A 24748-nucleotide genomic window follows, 5' to 3' on the forward strand; every position below is an offset into this window, starting at 1 on the left:
GTTCTGATCGTCACCTGTGTGTAGTGTGCAGCTTTTAGTTTCCCATGAAAACTATTGAAGCATACAAAAAGAAAAAACAAATGTTTTTAAAAACATTAAAAAAATAAAAATTATAAAAGTTCAAATCACCCCCTTTCACCCCATTCAAAATAAAACACTAAAAAATCAAATATACACATATTTGGTACTGCCCGATCTATCAATATATAAAAAGAATTAATCCAATCACTAAACAGAGTGACGAGAAAAAAATTCAAAACATCAGAATTACGTTTTTTTGGTCGCCACTACATTGCAAAATGCAATAAAGGGCAATCAAAAGATTGTATCTAACTCAAAATGGTGTCTATAAAAAAGGCAGCTCGACGCACAAAAAATAAGCCCTCACCCAGCCCCAGATCACGAAAAATGGATGGCGCCTTTTTTTTTACAAAACTATTTTTTTCGCCACTTAAAAAAAAAAAGAACCTAGATATGTTTGATGTCTATTAACTTGTAATGACCTGGAGAATCACAATGGCAGGTCAGTTTTTGTATTTAGTGAACATGGTAAAAAAAAACAAAAAAACTGTGCACTTTTTTTTTTGCAACTTCACCGCACTTGGATTTTTTTTCCATTTTTGCAATATACTATATGTTAAAACTAATGATGTCATTCAAAATTACAACTTGTCCTGCAAAAACAAGCCCTCACATGGCCATATTGACCAAAAAATAAAAAAGTTATGGTTCTGGGAAGAAGGGGAGTAGAAAACGAAAGCGTAAAAATGAAAATACCTCTAGTCATGAAGGGGTTAAGATCCCTCTGCAGTTGGTCTCCTACTGATTAAGAAATGAATGCATATACCAGTGATGTCATGACTTCATTCCCTTCTATAAGATTAGAAGTGTAATGTCACTACAGTATATGGCTGATTTGTATTTTTTCAAGATAACTTGATATGACTTTAGTAAAGATTTATATACATTTTATGACCTACCTTGCTCATCTGTGCAGCAGTGTTACCTCTAGCTCCTAGAAATACCATTGAAAGTGCAGTTATTATGCTCAAAGGAGCAAAAACAATATTTTGACCCACATTGCTTGCACCAATCTCCTTCAAAGCATTAATGGCAAATTGGTTGTTTACATCACTTAAATCCATCTTCAACAACTTCTTGACCTGCGGATGAAGCACAGTTGGAACTAAACTTGATTGTTTTATGCATTTTCTGACAGTAAATTCAGTTCATCAAAGTAACATAAAATATTAAGACTTTGCCTAAATTAAAGTGGGTTTCCATAATTGTAGGATAGGGTATAACTTACTGATGACACTGGGAACATTACTGGGATTCTCAAGAACCCCAAGATGTAGGACTACCAGAGGAATCTTCAGCAGTCCCATCAGCAATGAATGGAGCTGAGTTGCACATGCTCAAACTTCACTCTACTCTGATTGGGATCTGCAGAATACAGGCAGTCCCAGTGGATTTCTACCTCCAAGATCATGTCCCAATATGTAGTAGGTGTAATAATTATAATATTAGCAAATACCACCAATTAGAAATGTAGCATAGTTTTTCTGATTTGCTGTTTCTTTCGTCATGTACAGGTAAGTATTGCAGGACCTCAGGTATCCATGGTTATGGCCACTACCAACTAGCTAACTTACTGTCACTATATCAGTGTTTGTAACTATGGATATCTAATGTCCTGCAATGCCTGCACATGAGGAAAAAGACATAGTGTATCAGAAATGCTATACTACTGAAAGCAGGTTGTGGGATACAGTGACAGGTAGAAGGCAGAGCAAGAGTTTATAACTTCACTTTAACAGGGGCATACCCCATGCAGGGAGATAAACAGTTAAATGAGGCAATAAACGGTTCAATTTGCAAAGGATATGCAGAGTTCAGGAACAATGAATCAGGTAATGGCAGTTCTTGTGAAACATTTAACATATCAGAAGTTCCTCAGACTGTGACTCCTGCTGGGAAGTCAATAGCGCCAACAACAGCTGGCGCGGTGCTTATCCAGCAAGGTCCTGTGGGCAACGAGGATCTGTCTTCTAGCGGCACCGGTCGATCTTTGGTACCTTCCGCTGAACCCCTAGTCCATAAGCTGATGCGACCGAGTCAATTAAGGCCGCAACGCTGTCCGAGTCCAACATAGACTGGCAAGTATCAACTTTCAAATCAGGGTGCAAGTGTCTGTCTGTTTCTCTTATGTGGCACATGCGCTGTACTCACGGATATGGAACGTATGGCACTTTGCTCTCTGGTAGTCACTGGGCACCCCGCACACCTCTCAAGTCCCTGCGGTTGGCTGCAGGGGTTAACGGACACAGACCTGCACAGCACCCGTTCTCTGGGGATGAGCACTCCTCTCAGCCTGCTGCACACCACCTGCCAAAACCAAAACTGTCTCTAGGCCACCGGGTCTGCCTGCTTCAGTCCATCGCAGCGCCGGTGGTTCGGGTGCGGAGTGTGCTGCCTGCCCTGCTGCTCACACGCTGACGGCGGGGGGCCTCTCTGCAGCTTTGCACGCTTCTACCTCAGCTTCCGGCTGGGTTCTCTGACTAAACATGCCCTCTCTTCCTGGGTCATGGGGCCTGTCCAGTCCTCTATTCCTTCCCCCAGGAAACAGGGAAGGCAGCCTCAACAGTTCCGGTTACAGAAAGCAGGTACCCACAGCCCTGTCTTCTCCCTTACACTCCCCCTCTCCTTTAGCTCACCATTCCAAAGGCAAGAGTTCCTTCATCAGACTTCGCACTCCTCCATTTCTCTCACCATATGCTGTCAAATAAATTGGTCTTGGTCATAGCGAGTAGAAGGTATTCCAGCTGTCGTCCGCTCAGCACGGCATAGTTCAGGTTGGGTTGTAGAGAACGGGAGAATGTCCAGGCTCAATGGAGCAGCCATCTGTGGAGTTTCAGACCTACGTACTACCCTTGGGCTGGCAGGGGGCAAACTATCCATTTCAGAGATCAAGGCAAGTGGTTCTTCCTCATCTCACTCAGGAACCATGAGAGTGAGCATTTCAGGGACATTTGGCACTTTATCCCCTTCTTTATGTTGAGTTTCATAGATGAGACCATTGGATCAGTGTTTAACCTGATTCACCTTCACACTCCTGAGGAATGCCGACATCTCACTGTAGGTAGACAGTGCCTTCTCTCTCACTTCTTGGTGTCCGACGCCATGGCTCTGCCTTGCTCTGGGTGAGGTTCTTCTCCACTCACCGTACCATTTCTTCTAGGTACTGTGGTCTCTTCAGTGAGTATGACCTTTGGAAGGGTGAGCGAATATTTGCTGTCGGTGGTTTCGTGTAGGGCAACTCCTTGACAGGTCTCATTTTCCCAAAAGTCCAACACTCACTTCTGTGCCTGTCTGGTGGGCACTTTGGTCTGTATTGTCGTCCTCCAGGAGAGACATACCCCCTCTGTAATCGCTGTTCATCCCAGGATGCAAGATTAAATTCTGGGGCTGCTGCTGAAGTTTCTCTTACGCTCCGCATCTCTCCTCTAAATTCTCCTATTTCTTGCTGTAAGTTACCCCGGGGTATAGGATTAATCTCCAGTGTATCAGTGAGGGCTTCCTTCAGGCTCTCTATTTCTGCCCTCATTTTCTGCATTCCCTGGGCAATTCGTGGGACCACTTCAGCTCTTCCTCGTTCGAGGTAGGTACTTCGCAGCTTCTGACCATCCCTGCCAAGGCTACAGTCCCTTGCTCCTGCTTCCTTATGCGAGCCTCTTTCCCAATTTCTTCAAGTCGTACACGGCCTAGCACACAGGCGCTCCTGCAAAGCTTGCTTAAGCAGCGCATCTCTAAAGCTTGCCACTAGCTGATCCCTCAGAATTATATCAGGAGGCCCTATGCCTACGTCATCCCGCTTAGCGATGGCAGCATGGATCTCCTGTAGAGCATTCATGTATCAAGTCATGGACTTCCCCTCCCTTTGGACATGACTAAACAAGTGCATGCACAATTCTCCAACATCCGTGGGATCCCTGTGCATCTCCTCTAGGATTTGTAACACCTTGGCGAAAGTGTCTCGCTCATGTGGGGGCCGGAACATGACAGACCACCTTGCTGGCAATTTCTGCCTGCATTGCGGGGGTCCTGGGGTGCATTCTCAACATACCCTTGATCTGCTCAGTCCAGTCCCATAGTAAGTGCTCAACATTTCCCCAATGATATACTAGCCCTAGGGGCACCACAGCCGCTTGGTCTGTCAACCTTGTGCTTGTGGACTGCATCCTGCGGACTACGCCAAGTGAAAACATGTTGCGGGATGCAGTGACAGACAGAAGGCAGAGCAAGAGTTAATAACTACACTTTAACAGGGGCATACTCCACGCAGGGAGGTAAACAGTTAAAGGAGGGAATTAAGGTTCAGTTTGCAAAGGATATGCAGAGTTCAGGAACAATGAATCAGGTAACCGCAGTTCTTGTGAAACATTTAACATGTCCTAAGACTGTGACTCCTGCTGGGAAATCATTAGTGCCAACAACGGCTGGCGCGGTGCTTATCCAGGAAGGTCCTGTAGGCAATGAGGCTCTGTCTTCTGACAGCAACAGTCAGTCTCTGGTACCTTCCGCTGAGTCCCTAGTCCAAAAGCTGATGCGGCCGAGTCAATTAAGGCCGCAGCGCTGTTCAGGTCCAACGTAGACTGGCAAGTATCAACTGGCAAATCAGGGTGCAAATGTCTGCCCCGTACCCGTTTTCTCTTATGTGGCACTTGCGCTGTACTCACTGACACGGAACGTATGACACCTTGCTCTCTGGTAGTCACTGGGCACCCTGCATCTCTCTCTCTCAAGTCCCCGTGGTGTCCCGTCATTTTAGGCATCTTTTAGCGCACAAATGTGGTTGCATTTTTGTGGAATTTACACAGCACATAGTATGTGCTTACCGTAAAACACAAAAATGTGATCCCAGCCTGAAAGCGATCAAAAAATGTGAGGTACAACTCAACCTTTTTTTCAACAAGCATAACCACCCACCCTTGTTAATAATGCGACACTGGCTGTAGCAGCACGGAACACGTTAACCCTGGTGATCTAGTGGCACTGGCAGTGGATGATGAGATGTGGAAGAAGGCCTCATTAAAAATGTAAAGGAGCGGTGTTATGAACGGGTCTCCGAGGAGGAAATACAAAACAGCACAAGCTAAGTCTCAGAAAACCAAAGAGGTTGGTAACTATGCAGACTGCAGACCCCTGATCCTAACACGCAACTAGCAGCAGTCGTGGAGCACTCCTACGGTGGTCCTAGATGCCTCGTCAAAACCGGAGAGCTAAATAAGCCTAAAGCAGGAAAAGAGGAAAACTAACTGCCCCAGAGCAGACCCCAAAGGAAAGACAGCCCCCCACATGTATTGACGGTGAAACAAGATGAAAACACAAAGGTAGGAAAATAGGCTGAGAAAACAATGGGGCCAAACTAACTAGAAAGGACAGGAAAGGAAAGACACTGTCTGCAATCTGCCAAAAACCCTACCAAAATGTCCAACACAACTGATAGCAAAATTAACCGTGAAGTCACTAGACTTCTCCCACTATATCAGCACTCTGAAATATTCTGAGACAGAGCAAAAAGAGGCCAGTCTAATAAGGGACAAAAAAAAGGCAATTTGGCAAATACAGATAAATAAGAGTGGAAATTCAGCACAGCCCAGCCGGGATGGCTGACCACATAAAAATCTGAATTGACCAACAAGAGCAAGTGTGAACATTAACAAAACAAACTTAACTTGAGAAGACTGGAACAGAGCTGAGTCCAAGACATGAGAAGCAGACAATCACCAGCACCAGGATAGGGCATCGGCTGTCTTATATCCAGTCTGATACTCCAGAGATCCAATCATTATCTTCCTCACCAGGTGGCAGATCACTACCAATTAAACCAACCTCACTACGTCCTGTCACCACCAGAGGGAGAACGGAAGGAGAACTCTCAACTGGTGGAGCAGAAAATGAGCTCATAACAGAGCGGGTCTTCTACACTTGTAATGCTCATACACTAAGTGTATGGGCTGGCAAACAATTCCCCTGTGGGTTTCAACTCAATCTTTTTTTCAACAAGTATTTTACGCCCAGCATAACCACCCACCCTTGTTAATAATTCGACACTGGCTGTAGTAGCACAGAACATGTTAACCCTCATTAAAAAAGAGGCCCAATGTAAAGGAGCGGGTCTCCTACACTTGTAATGCCCTTACACTAAGTGTATGGGCTGGCAAACATTTCCCCTTGGGGGGGTACATATTGCTTGAAATTTAGTGATGGCCATCACAACACCCTTGCCAAAAATAGAGTGGCTGGAGCAGGAAGGAATACGTTCACTCTGGTGATCGAGTCGTGGTGTACGGTGAGGATGAGAAGGAGGAGGAGGACAACACCAAATAGCAAAAATCAGGAAGTGTATAACCATGTGTGGGTGTGAAGAGGTGCATGGGAATACACCTCCCAAATAGACACTACATTGGAGGTTATGTTTCGCTGTCATCATTTGGTGGTGTCAAGAAGTCTGACCCAATCCTCCCTTTGTTCATTTTTATGAGTCAGCCAGTCTGCATTTTCCGTTGACAGGCAAATGCACTTATCTGTGATAATTCCTCCAGCAGCACTAAAATCCTGTGATCACATTCCAGGCAGATGATGACTGAATATCACAGCCATCATCTGATAGCAAATATGTAGGCTCTGCTACAGAGCCCGCATCAATGACAGGGAGTTGACATGTGATGTAAGTTTAGCATAATAATACGCCGATGTTGGACTCCCTCCCTTTGATGTGGGCTTCGGTGCTGAGCCCACATCTTTCCTGTGACATGTCAGCTGTTTTTGAAAAGCTGTCATGTGCCCAGAATAGCGGCGGGTGGAATCGAGATCCACTCGCTGCTATTAACCCATTAAATGCCACTGTCAAATGCTGACAGCGGCATTTAACAAGCGCTTCCGGCAATCGCGCCGAAAATCTGCCCAGCGGTGACCCCGTCACGTGATCGCCAGTGAATAACTCTACTGCATAGAGGCAAACTGATCATCTCCTGTATGTAGAAGAGCTGATCGGGTTATGGCAGCTTCTAGTCTCCCATAGAGACTATTGAAGCATGCCACAAGTAAAAAAAAAGTTTTTAAAAATATTGAAAAATATAAAAGTTCAAATCACCCCCTTACACCCCATTCAAAATAAAACAATAAAAAAATTCAAGCATGTATATATTAGGCATCGCCGCGTTCAGAATCACCCAATCTATCAATAAAAATAAAAGGATTTACCTGATCGCTAAACGGCGTAGCGAGAAAAAAGTCATAATGTCGCCGTGACATTGCACTATAATGCAATAACGGGCAATTTTTTTCACCACTTAGATAAAAAAGAACCTAAAAATGTTTGGTGTCTATGAACTCATAATGACCTGGAGAATCATAATGGAAGGTCAGTTTTAGCATTTAGTGAACATAGTAAAAAAAAAAAAAAAAAAAAAAAACAATTGTGGGATTGCACTTTTTTTGCATTTTCACTTCACTTGGAATTTTTTTTCCCATTTTGTAGTACAAGACATGGTAAAACCAATGATGTCTTTCAAAAGTACAACTCGTCCTGCAAAAAACAGGCCCTCACACAGCCATATTGATGGAAAAATAAAAAAGTTATGGCTCTGGGAAAAAGGGAAGCAAAAAAACGAAAATGCAAAAATAAAAATACCTCTGGGGGATTAATGGGTTAATGTTTCTTTTTGTATTGCTTGCTAGTACTTTGGGTAATTTTTACATAAATGTTTACATAGTGTATAGGGGATATGAACATTTTTCATATATAGAAAAAAGCCAGAAAGATCCTACTTATGTGACATAATAGGAAGAACAAGGCAGTACTGTTCTCCTGTAGGAATGTCGCAGTGCCTTTTTTTTTTTTTTTTTAACACAGACCTGTTATTACAGTAACTCTTTCCTCTCTGGAATAATATATATATAATTCTATGCATGCAATAATAAAAATTATGCTTGATCATGTCCTAGTTCATAATTTAAGCATAAAGGTAAATGTTAAAGAAAAATATAAGAGCCTTTCTGTATACACAATAGACAAAGTGCCATTGTCAAGACGCAAGTTCATGAAGTTTGATGGCATGGCAGCAAAGATAATCCTGTCAATTGTGGCTGAGTATCCACTTGCCCACAGTCCCTCTTTTTCTAAACCTCTCCGCTAACCCTTACATACACCATAGTATTTACATCTAGTAGGTGCACCTGCATTCACTAGCTTTTTCTTACAGGGTGTCTTATAAATAAAAAAAGATACCAAAAATACTCTTCATACCACGTCATGTGACAACTGTTCTTTAGTGATATCATCACAGTCACATGAAAGCTGTTTCATTAAAGGTGAGTCCTCTAATGAAAATACATTAAAAACATATTCCGCCCTGTGCTAAAGCCTAGAATATTTACAAGAATTACTGCAATAAGTATAGCACTGAAACACCTTCCCTGGAAGCACAAAACATCTAAAATGATATATCTTAAAGGGAATGAGTCAATAAAAAAATGACCTATTATTTAAATCAGGTTCCTATGTAGAATGTATTCTGTAAAAATAAATTGAATTTTTTCAAGTTTTTCATAAAAAAAAAAATCAGAACTCCTTGAATATATCCCTACATTTTCACATTGGCCACCAGGTATAATAGACTAATACGGTACTTCCTTTTCTTCAAAACGCATTGTGAAGAGAGGGGGCAAGAGGCGAGCTGTAATTATTGCAAATTATTGCAAATGCTGGATCCTGTCTGTAGATGTGTTACCTTTCACTGTGACACTGTCTGTCATGATAATGAGACTGCTAAAGAGCCTTCTCTAAAGAACAAGAAGTATAAGACTAATGGCAGCTAGTGTGAAAATTGGATGAAAACAAGCTCTACAGGATATGCCAGAAAATAAAGAATCCAGATGACTCCCTATATCTATATACCGTTGTGTGGAAAAAGTGTTTGCCCCTTCCTGATTTCGTATTCTTTTACATGTTTGTCACACTTGAATGTTTCAAGATCATCAAACAAATTTAAATGATAGATAAAGATAGCACAAGTAAACACAAAATGCAGTTTTTAAATGAAGGTCTTTATTAAAAAGGGAAAAAGAAATCCAAACCTACAGGGCCATGTGTGAAAAAGTGATTGAACCCTAAACATAATAACTGATTGTGCCACACTTAGCAACAACTTCAATCAAGCGATTTTGATAACTGCCAATGAGCCTTTTACCCACTTAATGACCACCAATATGTCTTTTTACTGACCTGCGATATAAGAGGCTAGCATTCCTGAATTAGGGCGGAGACACACTGGCGTATTTTTCGTCCGAGAATCGCATTGTAAAACTTGCACTGGCTGCCTGCTCTCCTGACCTGAGTTTGACAGCTGCATAGTAATCCATCATGCTGTCATGCTCAGGTCAGGAGAGGTGCCGGGCCAGTCCATGGAGTGCGATGCGATTATTGCAGGAGAAATAAGCCAGTGTGTCTCTGCCCTTAGTGACAATTCTGCAACTGTCAGCTATACGTTATACCTGACAACTTGCTGAATCAGTCATGATCAGGGTTGGCACCGACCATGGACGTTTAACCCCTCAGATGTTGCTGTCAATTGTGACTACAGCATCTAAATGGTTAACAGAATGTCAAAACTCCCTATTTAACCCCATTGGTACTCTGAGATCATGATTGTATGGTCCTGATGTTTGCCATGGCAGTTCATGGCCAAATAATGGCATTAACATCTGCTGGCTGTAATGGCCTGTTATCAAATTTTGGATAGTAAAAATAAACTTTTTCATTTCTATTATGCCATTTTTCATTAGTTCCTGAAAAGCACCTGAAGGGTTAATGAAATACGTGAAAGCAATTTTGAGTACTTTGAGGGGTACGGATTTTAAAATGGTATCACATTTGGGGGTGTCCAATATAAAGGAACCCCAAAGTCCCTTCAAAACTGATCATGTCCATATAAAAATGAGTTTAGTAAATTTCCTTCAAACAAATGAAAAGTTACTGCTACATTTTTAAACCTTCTAAAATGCTAACAAAATAAAACAACATTTTCCAAATGGGGCTGATGTAAAGCAGACATGAGGGAAATATTATTTATTACTGTTTTTGTGTGATATAGCTGTCTGGATTGAAGGGATAATCATTAAAATTTGAAAATTTCTAATTATTTAAATTTGCTGCCAAATTTTTGATATTTATATAAATAAATGTAAAGCAGATCAACCTAACTTTACTATTATCGTATAATGTGTCACAAAAACACAGTCTCAAAATCAATGGGATATGTTGAAGCATTCCAGAGTTATTACTACATAAAATGACACTGGTCACATTTTAAAAAGTTGATCCGGTCATTAAGGGCTTGCAATGCTCTGATGAATTTTGGCCCACTCATCTTTGCAAAATTGTTGTAATTCATCCACATTGGAGGGTTTCCGAACATGAACCGCCTTTTTAAGGTAATACCACAGCATCTCAATCAGATTAAGGTCAGGAATTTGACTGGGAAACTCCAAAGTCTTTATTTTGTTTTTCTTAAGCCATTCCGATGTGGACTTGCTTGTGTGTTTTGGATCATTGTCCCGCTGCATAACCCAAGTGTGATTCAGCTTGAGGTTACTAGCAGATGGCAGGACATTCTCCTTTAGAAATTATTTTGGTTGACAGAATTCATGGTTCCATTTAACACAGCACCTATTCCAGGTTCTGAAGCAGCAAAACAGGCCCAGACCAACACACTACCAGCACCATATTTTACTGTTGGCATGATGTTCCTTTTCTGAAATTCTGTGTTATTCTATGCCAGATGTAATGGGACATACATCTTCCAACAAGTTCAACATGTATTTGATCAGTCCACAGAGTATTCTCCCAAGAGTCTTGGGGATCATCAAGATGTGTTCTGGCAAAACTGAGATGAGCCTTTATGCTGTTATTGCTCAGCAGTGATTTTTGTCTTTAACTCTACAATGAAGGCCATTTTTGCCAAGCCTCTTTCTTATGGTGGAATCATGAACACTGACTTTAACTGAGGCAAGTGAGGACTGGATGTTGTTGTGGGGTCTTTTGTGACCTCTTACATGAATCGTCGCTGCGCTCTTAGGATAATTTTGGTCTACCACCCACTCCTGGAAAGGTTCATTTCTGTTTCATGTTTTTGCCATTTGTGAATAATGACTGTCACTGTGGTTCGCTGGAGTCAAAAAACTTTAGAAATGGCTTTATAACCTTTTCCAGACTAATAGATGTCATTTACTTTGTTTCTCATTTGTTCAAGAATTTCTTTGGATCGCGGCATTACAGTTGTGGCCAAAAGTATTAACACCCTTGGAATTCTGTCAGATAATACTCAGTTTCTTCCTGAAAATGATTGCAATCACAAATTCTTTGGTATTATTATCTTCATTTAATTTGTCTTAAATGAAAAAACACAAAAGAGAATGAAGCAAAAAGCAAAACATTGATCATTTCACACACAACTCCAAAAATGGGCCAGACAAAAGTATTGGCACCCTCAGCCTAATACTTGGTTGCACAACCTTTAGCCAAAATAACTGCGACCAACTGCTTCCGGTAACCATCAATGAGTTTCTTACAATGCTCTGCTGGAATTTTAGACCATTCTTCTTTGGCAAACTGCTCAAGGTCCCTGATATTTGAAGGGTGCCTTCTCCAAACTGCCATTTTTAGATCTCTCCACAGGTGTTCTATGGGATTCAGGTCTGGACTCATTGCTGGCCACCTTAGAAGTCTCCAGTGCTTTCTCTCAAACCATTTTCTAGTGCTTTTTGAAGTGTGTTTTGGGTAATTATCCAGCTGGAAGACCCATGACCTCTGAGGGAGACCCAGCTTTCTCACACTGGGCCCTACATTATGCTGCAAAATTTGTTGGTAGTCTTCAGACTTCATAATGCCATGCACATGGTTAAGCAGTCCAGTGCCAGAGGCAGCAAAGCAACCCCAAAGCATCAGGGAACCTCTGCCATGTTTGACTGTAGGGACCGTGTTTTTTTCTTTGAATGCCTCTTTTTTTCTCCTGTAAACTCTATGTTGATGCCTTTGCCCAAAAAGCTCTACTTTTGTCTCATCTGACCAGAGAACATTCTTCCAAAACGTTTTAGGCTTTTTCAGGTACGTTTTGGCAAACTCCAGCCTGGCTTTTTTATGTCTCGGGGTAAGAAGTGGGGTCTTCCTGGGTCTCCTACCATACAGTCCCTTTTCATTCAGACGCCGACGGATAGTACGGGTTGACACTGTTGTACCCTCGGACTGCAGGGCAGCTTGAACTTGTTTGGATGTTAGTCGAGGTTCTTTATCCAACATCCGCACAATCTTGCATTGAAATCTCTTGTCAATTTTTCTTTTCCGTCCACATCTAGGGAGGTTAGCCACAGTGCCATGGGCTTTAAACACTGCGCACGGTAGACACAGGAACATTCAGGTCTTTGGAGATGGACTTGTAGCCTTGAGATTGCTCATGCATCCGCACAATTTGGTTTCTCAAGTCCTCAGACAGTTCTTTGGTCTTCTTTCTTTTCTCCATGCTCAATGTGGTACACACAAGGACACAGGACAGAGGTTGAGTCAACTTTAATCCATGCCAACTGGCTGCAAGTGTGATTTAGTTATTGCCAACACCTGTTAGATGCCACAGGTAAGTTACAGGTGCTGTTATTTACACAAATTAGAGAAGCATCACATGATTTTTCGAATAGTGCCAATACTTTTGTCCACCCTCTTTTTTATGTTTGGTGTGGAATTATATCCAATTTGGCTTTAGGACAATTCTTTTTGTGTTTTTTCATTTAAGACAAATTAAATGAAGATAATAATACCAAAGAATTTGTGTTTGCAATCATTTTCAGGAAGAAACTGAGTATTATCTGACAGAATTGCAGTGGTGTCAATACTTTTGGCCACAACTGTATATCTAGCTTTGGGGAATCTTTTGGTCTACTTCACTTGTTCAGGCAGGTCTTATTTAAGTGATTTCTTGATTGAAAACAGGTGTGGCAGTAATCAGATCTGTGTGTGGCTAGGGTATTAGATCTCAGCTTCCCATAGATGTGATAAACCACAGTTAATTTAAGTTTTATGAGGAAGGAGCAATCACTTTTTCACACAGGACCCTGTAGGTTTGGATTTAATTTTCTATTAATAATAAAAACCTTCATTTAAAAACTGCATTTTGTGTTTACTTGTGTTAGATTTGTCTGACATTTAAATTTTTTTGGTGGTCTGAAACATTTAAATGTGACAAACATGCAAAACAATAGGAAATTAGGAAGACACAAATGTATACTATCCTAAAACTACCTGGCACCATTCCAGCAGGAGAGGTTAATTTATGGGTAAGTGCATGTTCTGTACCAATATTATTTTTTACCAATTTTGGTAGGTTTCTTCCATATATACAGTACAGACCAAAAGTTTTTGCCTTCACTCTGCGGTCCAGCTCACCCCAAACCATCTCGATTGGGTTCAGGTCTGGTGACTGTGGAGGCCAGGTTATCTGGTGTAGCACCCCATCACTCTCCTTCTTGGTCAAATAGCCCTTACACAGCCTGGAGGTGTGTTTGGGGTCATAGTCCTGTTGACAAATAAATGATGGTCCAACTAAATGCAAACCGTATGGAATAGCATGCCGCTGCAAGATGCTGTGGTAGCCATGCTGGTTCAGTATGCCTTCAATTTTGGATAAATCCCCAATAGTGTCACCAGTAAAGCACCCCCACACCATCACACCTCCTCTTCCATGCTTCACGGTGGGAACCAGGCATGTAGAGTTCTTCCGTTCACCTTTTCTGCGTCGCACAAAGACACGGTGGTTGGAACCAAAGATCTCAAATTTGGACTCATCAGACGAAAGCACAGATTTCCACTGGTCTAATGTCCATTCCTTGTGTTCTTTAGCCCAAACAAGTCTCTTCTACTTGTTGCCTATCCTTAGCAGTGGTTTCCTAGCAACTATTTTACCATGAAGGCCTGCTGCACAAAGTCTTCTCTTAACAGTTGTTGTAGAGATGTGTCTGCTGCTAGAACTCTGTGTGGCACTGGTCTCTTATCTGAGCTGCTGTTAACCTGCGATTTCTGAGGCTGATGACTCGGATGAACTTATCCTCCGCAGCAGAGGTGACTCTTGGTCTTCCTTTCCTGGGGCGGTCCTCATGTGAGCCAGTTTCTTTGCAGCACTTGATGGTTTTTGCCACTGCACTTGGGGACACTTTCAAAGTTTTTTCAATTTTATTTGGACTGACTGACCTTCATTTCTTAAAGTAATGATGGCCACTCATTTTTCTTTACTTAGCTGCTTTTTTTTCTTGCCATAATACAAATTCTAACAGTCTATTCAGTAGGACTATCAGCTGTGTATCCACCAGACTTCTGCACAACACAACTGATGGTCCTAACCCCATTTATAAGACATGAAATCCCACTTATTAAACCTGACAGGGGACACCTGTGAAGTTAAAACCATTTCCGGTGACTACCTCTTGAAGCTCCTCAAGAGAATGCCAAGAATGTGCAAAGCAGTAATCAAAGCAAAAGGTGGCTACTTTGAAGAACCTAGAATATAAGACATATTTTCAGTTGTTTCACACTTTTTTGTTAATTATATAATTACACATGTGTTAATTCATAGTTTTGATGTCTTTAGAGTGAATCTATAATTTTCATAGTCATGAAAATAAAGAAAACTGTTTGAATGAGAAGGTGTGTCCAAACTTTTGGTCTGTACTGTATGTATTTCTAATATTCATGCACTACCTCCTTACTTTACTGAAACACTTTTTAAACAATTTATTTGACATCCTGTCCTGCTGTCAATATTGCCATTCTACTGTTATGTTCTGTCCCTTTATTAGATAAAGATAGGTCTTTATCTAATAAAGCTTTTTGATACTTTTCCTATGCTCATGAGGTTATTTTCAGGTGTGTGTTTGTCTTTTGGTGTTGCCTCATATACAGTCCTTTTATACATTTGCACATTTTACTAGTGACTTGATTTTACTTTCAATTAGACACACTCTGTACAGTTGTGCCCTCAATTAGCACTTTTAGGGCGCAGTCAGCGGGGGCTGTTTAACCCTTTTCCAACATTGGGAGCAATAGTACATCCATGTCGGACTCCCCCTATTTGGTGCAGGCTCTGGCCATGAGCTCTCACTTTTCCGGGCACATTTCAGCTGATCTACACTGCTGACATGGGCCCGCAACAGTGGCTGGCGGAATAGCAATCCTCCCGCTGCTGTTAACTAGTTAAGTGGCTCTGTCAATCTCTGACAGTGGCATTTAACTCGCGCTTACCGGAAGCACGTCGCTAATCCTGCCCTTCGGTGACCCCGTCTCAAGATCATGGGTCACCGATGGGTTGCCATGACAACTTTATGTCTGCAGCAGACCTCTATGTTGTCATTGACAGATTACTATGAGCGCCGCCCTGTGGTCAGCGCTCATAGCAAGTGAGCATTTCTGTTTAAAAACATTTTTTTTTACTTTGTGCACACTTCAATAGTCTCCATGGGAGACTAGAAGCTGCAATACTTTGATCGCCTCTGCTACACATAGGCAAAGATCAGATCAATCAAAGTATTGCAGCTTCTAGTCTCCCATGGAGATTAATGAAGCATGCAAAAAATAAAAAAAAGTTTTTTAAAAAATTAAAGAAATATAAAAGTTCAAATCACTCCCCTTTTGCCACGTTCAAAATAAAAAAAATTGAAAAAATCAAACATACACATATTTGGTATCACCGCTTTCAAAATCGCGCAATCTATCAATATTAAAAAAATTAACCTGACTGCAAAATGGCGTAATGAGTAAAAAATTAAAAATGCCAGAATTATGGGGGGCTTTTTTGTCGCCGCTACATTGCAATAAAATGTAATAACAGGCAATTGAAAGATCGTATCCACAACAAAATGGTATCACTAAAAATGTCAGCTTGGTGTGCAAAAAATAAGCTCATACCCAGCCCCAGATCACAAAAAAATGGAGATGTTACCGGTTGGCACCATTTTTTTTTTTTTTTTAACAAATTTGGGAATTTTTTTTCACCGCGTAATAAAAAAGAACTTAGACATGTTTGGTGTCTATGAACTCATAATGACCTGGAGAATCATAATGGCAGGTCAGTTTTAGCATTTAGTGAACATGATAAAGAAACAATAACTGTGGAAATGCATTTTTTTTGCAATTTCACCGCACTTAGAATTTTTTGTTTTCCAGTACACATTATGTTAAAACGAATGGTGTCATTCAAAGGTACAACTTGTCCCACAAAAAGCAAGCCTTCACAAGGCCATATTGACTGAAAAATAAAAAAGTTATGGCTCTGGGAAGAAGGGGAGCAAAAAAACGGAAATTCAAAAACTGAAATACCTCTGATCGTTAAGAGATTAACATGAATTATGATGGCATCGCAGTGTTTGGACTGACTGTTGGCTCTCCTGACCCAAGCATGACAGCTGCATCGAAATACAGGCTGTCGCGTTCGGGTCAGAAGAGATTCTGGCCAGTCCGAGCATTGTGATGCAATCATCTGTATTATACGGCCGTCTGACTGCGCCCTTATTGAAATCCTTTGATTTACCTCAAAACCTCGCAACAAACTCATGGCATTTTTAAATTTTAGAAAATAAAAAATATATGTGGACACAAGAATTATAGGTATGTGGACACTGGGTTTTTTGAGGAGTTTTTGAAGCAGAAAGTAAATGGAATTTCTCCAAATCCTCCTCAAAGATATACAAACACATCCTCAAAGATACACAAAAAATTCTGCTCAGTTTCTGCTCTGAAAGCTCTGCAAAAAGACCTTCTAGAATGTTTTACAACCTGTTACTTGGATCCCCTGCCAATGTTTTAGCCAGTAATCTTCTGTAATGCAGTGTATATGAATATGAATTCATAATTTTGCATTCACCATCAATACACATCTAGATACTGTCGTAAAGCGCTGTAGAACCATATAAATACTATAAAATTATTTTCTAGAAATTCAATTTCATATCACTTTCATATGGCAGTATTGTGGTTAGTATTTTGCAACAGTAATATAAAAGTTGGAGGAACTTTCAAGAGGTTGGTGCAAATATTTCAATACTTTGTCTCTATGTTCTACTTCTGGTTTTGGCTTACAATTTCTAATGTAAAATATTGAGCAATAGCCTTTTATGTAATACAGTATTAGCTCTATATCACTTTCAGAGATACTTTATTGCACCCATATTACAGACACAATACCTACATCTCCCATGGTTCATAAGAAAGTCTTTAACAGGCTTTATTGGTGCTATAACGTTGGTTCTGATTATATGGGTGTTACATTGCTCATATAGGAGAATAAAAACTTATATTACAGCCATCTGAAAGTGATATAAAGATTTTTTCACATGGTCGTATTTTGCTCAGTAACTTGCATCAGTATTTGTAGGGCCCCATTCAGTCAATTGTATTTCACGTATGTTTTCTGTGCATTTTCTTCACAGATAGAAAACTATATATATTATAGTCCATGGAGCAGTTCACATGTCAGTTTTTTTGGTAGAACAAGTTTCGATTTGCTGGTCAAATATGCCAATTTATGTGAGTGGTGTGTTAGCACTCTAACATCTGTGCTTCCGATTTTTTTATACTGTCTAATTAGGTAGGATAAATGGATGTCACACTGATACTGAAAATGGACACATGGACCAAAGATGGATAAAAGTTTGGATTTAGCACACTAATGAAAAGTTGTCTGTTATTTCTAATATGCAACAAAAAGAAGAGAAATGTGAATTTTGGCCTAAGCCACATCAGGAGTGGGGCAATAACAAAGAACAGGTGCAAGTCTTCCCATTATGTTTTTTTCTCTCTTTGTCCCACACCTTATTTTGGATTTAAAATACTAACCTTTAGGCCAGGCTTAGACAAGCGTATAAAAATAGCCTAATTTTCATCCTTTTTGTCATCCATGTGCCATGTATGTGTCCTTATTTTATATCTGTGTGACATGCATGTTGCCTCCATATTTCGAAATTAACATTTTAAAATGAAAATGATCAAATACAGTTTCCTAGGTTAATAGTAGCAATGTATCTATAAAAATCAGATGCTATATGAATTCTCCACATGGGAACCGTTTTTTTTTTTTTTTTGCACACCCATAGACTTGAATAGACTGGTCTCATCAGTAATATGAAAGAGAATAGTGCATGCTGTCATCTAAACAGCTCTATTGCATTGCATTGGTCAGTGTGGTGTCCAATATTACTTAGGCAACACATCTATATATTACGCTCCACTAAATAAGTCCTAAGAGGAAACACTAATAGCTGTTAATTTATTAATAATGGGCACTTTAAAATGCAGACACATCTATAGTTTTACCCAATTATATTTCCATTGTACATTCCCTCCTCCCAAAAAATACATCTTTCTGTAATTCATTGGTTTTAGAGTAGCCAATAATTAAGCTTACAGATTTTCTCCCCAAATTTGAAGTATTGTAAAGTTTAGTGTTCTGCTGGAAATCTAAATTCTAATATCACTAGAGTACTACAAAATAATCTAACAGTTTAGAAAATATCTAAAGCAAGTAGCAGAAAAGGTTAGATACCTTGTTCCTGATATTTGCAGGTTCTGGGCAAGAGCTGTGCAGTGCACCTTCATATATAAGCACCTTGCCACTCCCCTGGAAATGTTCCAAAACTATGCTTAAGCAATCCTATTAGCTATAAGAATCATATGATACATTATGATGAGAAACCAGAAGCTCAGTTCAGTTTTACAGTCTAGGTGTGGTGTCCGGTTGGTTTTGGAATAATATGTGCCTGCTTTTTCCATGAAATCTTGTGCCACCATGATAGTTTTTCATCTGTACTGTATAGTGGTTAACTAACACACTGGATTGAGACCAATGGAGAAACTACTCATCCCATTGTTTTCAATACAATTGTTCCAGTCTGTCCAACACATCAGTTGTTGCACCTGGTTCAGGTGACAGTTTGGTGCAGGATCACAACGTTGCACCAAACATTGTGTCCTCGCATCTGAGAGAGAAGGGACAAATAGCTTTTTGACAAGTAATGCATTTTTGCATGAGTTGTGATCAGTTGGTTTGCAGGAAACTGAGTCTGATACAACTGATATATGTCAACCCATTTTTAAATGAGCGCTACAAGGGCCTGTAGGCTTCTATGTTCATGCAACGCATGTGGCATTATTTGTCTAGTTCCATATTTTTTAACGTCTGATGTGGAAAGAATTATGAATCCACACAAGTCATTCCTTACACTGGACAAATACATTTATATACATTTCATTAGTATTTGTTACCAATGCCCTCAAACTGAATGACAAAGCCCTGATCTCTATCCTATAGAAAATTTATGGGCAAAGCTGAAAAGGCAGGTGCAAGCAAGGCGACCTACAAATCTCGATCAGGTTCACCAGTTTTATCAAGAGAAATGGGCCCAAATTGCGACCAACTATTGTGTGAAGCTTGTGGAAGGAGATCCCAAACGTTTGACCCAAGTCATTCAGTTTAAGGGCAATCATACCAAATACTAATGAAATGTATGTAAATTTTTTACTTTGCAGGGAGGTTTCTGGCCTCCCTGATCTCGTCTTAGGACACCTGCGTTACGGTTTGACCGGTGTACCGCCCCAGTCAAACTCCCCACCTGCCACTGTAATAAAAATGTCTTAAAACATTCTCTATCTCATTATTCTGGCATTTGGCAAATAATAATTATGGTAATCCTAATTGACCTAAAACGGGAAAGATTTATTCTGATTTCATGTCAGATATTGAGAAAAACATGCATATGTGACTTAATATAGTGTAGGTATACTCCACCTCAGTTTGTTCCTTCTATTTGCCATTCCCAAATGTTTTGGGGTCTCCCCAAGTAAAAAAAAACAACAAAAAACAGTGTTGCATACATTATCCTTTGCCTCTTCCACCTATACCACCATGTTTACCTCCACCTCAACTTCCTCCTCCACTTGATGCCCTCCTCCTGGTTCAAGATTTTTTATTTTTTGTAATCTGTTATTTTAAAGTGGTTGTCCCATGAACAAAGTTGATTTTAAACAATACATCTTGAAATAATAATAATAATAATTTCCACAACTGGATGTGTTTAAAAAAATTTCCTGTGCAGGGAAGAAACAGATGCCCTGCAAAGGAAAGTATGCAGACATTACAGCATGGGATCTCAAATTATTTATTTGAGGTAACACATTTTTTCAAAACTGGCAGGGAAATGTTTTACCTCACAAAAATAATAATTTCATATCCCATGCTGTAATGTCTGCATACTATTGTTTGTTTCCTCCCCTGGCCAGGAAATGTGAGAATCACTGTTCACCCTATTGTCATTGAATTATTGTTAACTGGCTGCTAAGTTATTGTATGATAGAAAACTGGTGAAAACTACTTCATGAATCAAGCCCATTGTGTTCAACAAAAGAATGCTTAAACATGCTATTTCATGTAGAATACACATTTTATCAGACATGCCATAAGAGCTGAGACATCCATTTCAACATTGCAAGTGTAAAGTCTAATGTACCTCATGTGCTAGTGTGGGAGAGAGGGTCCCCGCCGAGTGTCTGGGTCGGAACCAAGGGGACCATCACCTGTGTTCCGGGGGAAACTGTTTCCGGGGGACAGAGTTCGGGGACGGACCGTTGTGACAGACAGATGGGCTGGGGGAGGGACCAGTATAAAGGAGGAGGGGAATTCCCGGGATGATGAGTCAGCAGAACGAGACAAAAAAGCAGGAGATCGTGGGAGCGACTGAGAGCCAGAGCGACTCATCAGAGCCAGGAAGGAGGCCAGAGACAGGAGGGATACTTCCCCTGGACATCAGTGGGACGGCGCCAAGACGACCGTCTGAGAACCGCTGCCCCACGTCCACCAGCCGACGCCGCCTTCTTACAACCCGCAGCTGCGGCCTGCCCGCGGTCATTCGCGGCCGTTGCCGCCCCGCTCCAGCTTGCGCCCTGCTCCAGCCCGTGCCCCGCTCCAGCCCGTGGCCACAGGGCAGCTGCAGGTGGCGGGGAACAGGCCGCAGCCGCGAGCTGGAGCGAGACCGCAGCGGTCGCAGGTCACTGCGGGTCGGCCGCTGCCACCTCCTCTCAGGCCGCGGCCTACCCGCGGTCACCCGCGACCGCTGCGGTCTCGCTCCAGCTCGCGGCTGCGGCCTGTTCCCCGCCACCTGCAGCCGCCCTGTTCTCACCAGTGGCCACGGAAAGTACAGTACCGCCGGCGGCCACCACTGTCCCGCTCCAGTCCGCAGCAGGGGCCGGGCCTCTGCTGACCGCAGACTCCCCGTCGCAGCCGTTAGCTGCGCAGGTGGCCTGTCATTCGCCACCACACATCGCTGCCACTTGCCCCAGGCCAGGGGCTGCAGCCCAACCGTCCAAAGACTACGCCGGAGCCTGTGGGGCTCCAGTGTCATCAGGGCGCCGGAGTGCGCAAAGTCTTCGTCATCGCCTCAGCAACTGGGCCCAGCAACTACTACGCCAAAAGACCACCAACCCAAACGGCGAGGGACGTCTGGATGGCTAAGTTGACTTTATAATTAAGGACCCGTAGTCAGCCATACCGTGGCCCTATAGTGACCGGCTGTTGCTAGAAGTAGTCGTGTTCTACCCGTTTGTGCGTGCTTGTATAGAACCTCCTGCGAGGGCAACCCGTGTTACCCCTTTTGGTGATCAGGCCGGGACTGAGGATAGTTCCCTCTGGTCTTATAAACGTTAATATAGAAAGCACCTAACTGTCTCGCGACTAGTCACTGCATCCTGCGTACCTGCAAACACCACACTTACATTAAATTTAAAGGGTTTTCTCATGAACAAACTTCATTTTAATCAATAGATATTGTAATAATAACAATTTCTACAATTGGATGTGTTTAAATAAAATTTTCCTGTGCTGAGATAATCTTATAAATGTGTCCCTGCTGTGTAATGTGTAATGGCTGTGTCTGACTGTACAGGAGCATGGTCTGATCATACCACATCTCCTGGGCAGGGGAGGAAGCAAAGGAAAGTATACAGACATTACAGCATGGGATCATACGCCTTTTATCGGCGACAGTTAAGGGTACTTATTCCTCAGTGCCACTGAGAAGTGTATAGCACTCCCAGCATCAGAAATTATTATTATTGTTTTTACCATCCCCAGTGATGTGATCAGGGTTATTCACTGAATAACGGCCATCACAAAAAAGTCTGCTTTTTCATTCACTTCTCTCTCCTCTGATATGATCTAGCATACCAGAGGAGAGAGAAATGAGGTCCCCCGAGCCCCCCCAGTACCTCCACCATTACTGGACCCTCAGGCTCTGTCCCCCTGCTCTCCATGTCATCTTCCTGTAAGAAAATGGGCGCATGCTCAGTGCGCCAACTGAGATCTTCCATCCGGTGCCCGGCAAAAATATGAGATATTTCCTATTGGTTCATTTTGATCACTGTGAAAGACCCTATCACAGTGATCAAAATAAAAAAAATAGTAAATCAAACCCCCATTTGTCAGATATTTTTTTTTTTTTCCATTCTTTGCAATTAGGTTAAGGGTTGGGCTAGGGTTAGGGTTGGGGCTAGCGTTAGGGTTGTGTTGGGGTTAGGATTGGGGTTACGATTGTGCTGGGGTTACGGTTGTGTTGGGGGTTATGGTTGTGTTGGGTTAGGGTTGTGTTTAGGGTTATGTTTGTGGTTAGGGTTGGGATTAAGGTTAGGGGTGTGTTGGGGATAGGGTTGGGGTTAGAGCTGTGTTAGGGTTGGAGATAGAATTGGGGGGTGTCCACTGCCATTGATTCCAGCCAATTTTACATTCAAAAAGTCAAACAGTGCTCCCTCCCTTCTCAGCCCTGCTGTGTGCCCAAACATTGGCTTTCCCCAACATATGGGGTATCGACGTACTCAGGAGAAATTGCACATCACATTTTGAGGTCTGTTTTCTCCTGATACCCTTGTGAAAATAAAAAAGTAAAGTTTTTTTGTGAAAAAAGGTAAATGTTAATTTTTTCCTTCCACATTGCTTTAGTTCTCGTGAAGCACCTGAAGGGTTAATAAACTTCTTAAATGTGGATTTGTGCTTCTTGTTGGGTTTGGTTTTTAGAATGGTGTAACTTTGGGGTATTTTCTGTCATATTGACCTTCCAAGTCACTTCAAATGTGAGGTGGTCCCTAAAAAAATGGTTTTGTAAATTTTGCTGGAAAAATTAGAAATCGCTGGTCAATTTTTAACTCTTATAACATCCTAACAAAAAAATTGTTTCCAAAATAGTGCTGATGTAAATTAAGACATATGGGAAATGTTATTTATTAGCTATTTTGTGTGACACAACTCTTTGATTTAAGGGCACAAAAATTTGCAGTTTGAAAATTTAAAAATTTTCACAATTTTACCAAATTTCCTTTTTTTTCATAATTAAACGCAAGTTATCGAAGACATTTTACCACTAATATGAAGTACAATATGTCATAAGAAAACATTCTCAGAATCAGTGGAATCATTTGAAGCATTCTAGACCTATAACCTCATAAAGCAACAGTGGTCAGAATTGTAAAAGTTGGCCTGGTCAGGAAGGTCAAAATTGGCTTAGTCACCAAGGGTTTAAAGAGGAAGTTCAGTGAAAGCATGTTATTAGCTATTCAAAGGATAGGTGATAACTTGCTGATTGCTAGATATTCCCTCCTTGGACACTGTACTGATCTTCAGATTGGGGAATGTTTATTCCCACAGTGGACTTTTATTCTTATTACAAAATGGAGCGACAGGTCACATACCTGACTGCTTCTCCATTCATTCTCTATGGGACTGCAATAAATGAAAGGAGACTGAATGCACTGCTGCTCCATTCTAATGAAGATAAATGTTCACTGTCCTGATGATCAGTTTGGGTCTGAAAGGTCAGAATGCCAGTGATCAACAAGATATCACTTATCCTTTGCGTGAGTGATGATTTGTTTTTATCGGATAACCCTTTTAATGATTTAACAAATAGACTTTATGTCTGAAATACATGTACTTAAAAAGCAAATTGCACCTGACTGATGTTGGCCTTATTGACCTAATTACAATGTTATTTTAACTCCATAGGTGGATAGGAAGGTTGAGGCGGAAATACTTCTATTGTATGCAAATGAGGACTTTTGGAATGGAACAATATGACCCCGATTCTTTAAGGCCAGGGATGTTCATGCCTGTCTTGACAAGGGGTCTCGCTAACTAGATGCGCTAGAGTCAGACACTCCTGATTTATTAAGAAATGCATGTATCTTAATGAATCTGGCATGTCTGACAAGTGGCGTTCGTCAGGGACAAGAATAATATTTCTGGCCTAAGGAATACCACAGTACATTATGAATTAGATGAATTATGGAGTCATGTTCTTAACTGCTCTCATTTTAGTGGAGCCAGAAAACGGCATCAAAATGCCAAAACTTGCAACATTTTACAATTTACGTAATTGCGTTGATAAATTGAGTGTATGTATTTGTTGTTTGCAGCCATTTAGGCATGGATCCACTAGTAAAAATCCAGAGAAGTCTGAGGAACCATAAGGGTGAATCTTAAAAAACTTCAACTTTTATTCCAATCAATAAAAATACATTTAATTTCCTCACTATGTGTGAGGCAACATTTCAGCCATATTGGCCTTTCTCGAGGCAAAAAAAAATGCAGTGAAAGGTTTCAGAAAGATC

At 41.2% G+C, this 24748-nt stretch overlaps 1 protein-coding gene across 2 annotated transcripts in view; it reads right to left on the reverse strand.

Moving 5' to 3' along the window:
• Positions 1 to 18766, reverse strand: part of LOC141052855 (serpin B8-like) — a 53675-nt gene extending 34909 nt beyond the window's left edge. For both annotated transcript variants that reach the window (XM_073550163.1, XM_073550162.1), the window contains exons 1-2: positions 18645 to 18766; positions 981 to 1163 (exon numbers count right to left, since the gene is read on the reverse strand). In XM_073550163.1, coding sequence (XP_073406264.1) covers positions 981 to 1145 — 165 coding nt within the window. In that variant the 5' untranslated portion in view covers positions 1146 to 1163; positions 18645 to 18766. The remainder of the gene's footprint in view (positions 1 to 980; positions 1164 to 18644) is intronic.
• Between the last annotated feature and the right edge of the window lie 5982 nt (positions 18767 to 24748).

Source organism: Dendrobates tinctorius, unplaced genomic scaffold, assembly GCF_039654945.1.
Source record: "Dendrobates tinctorius isolate UK_male_01 unplaced genomic scaffold, ASM3965494v1 ptg000163l, whole genome shotgun sequence".
NCBI lineage: Eukaryota > Metazoa > Chordata > Amphibia > Anura > Dendrobatidae > Dendrobates > Dendrobates tinctorius.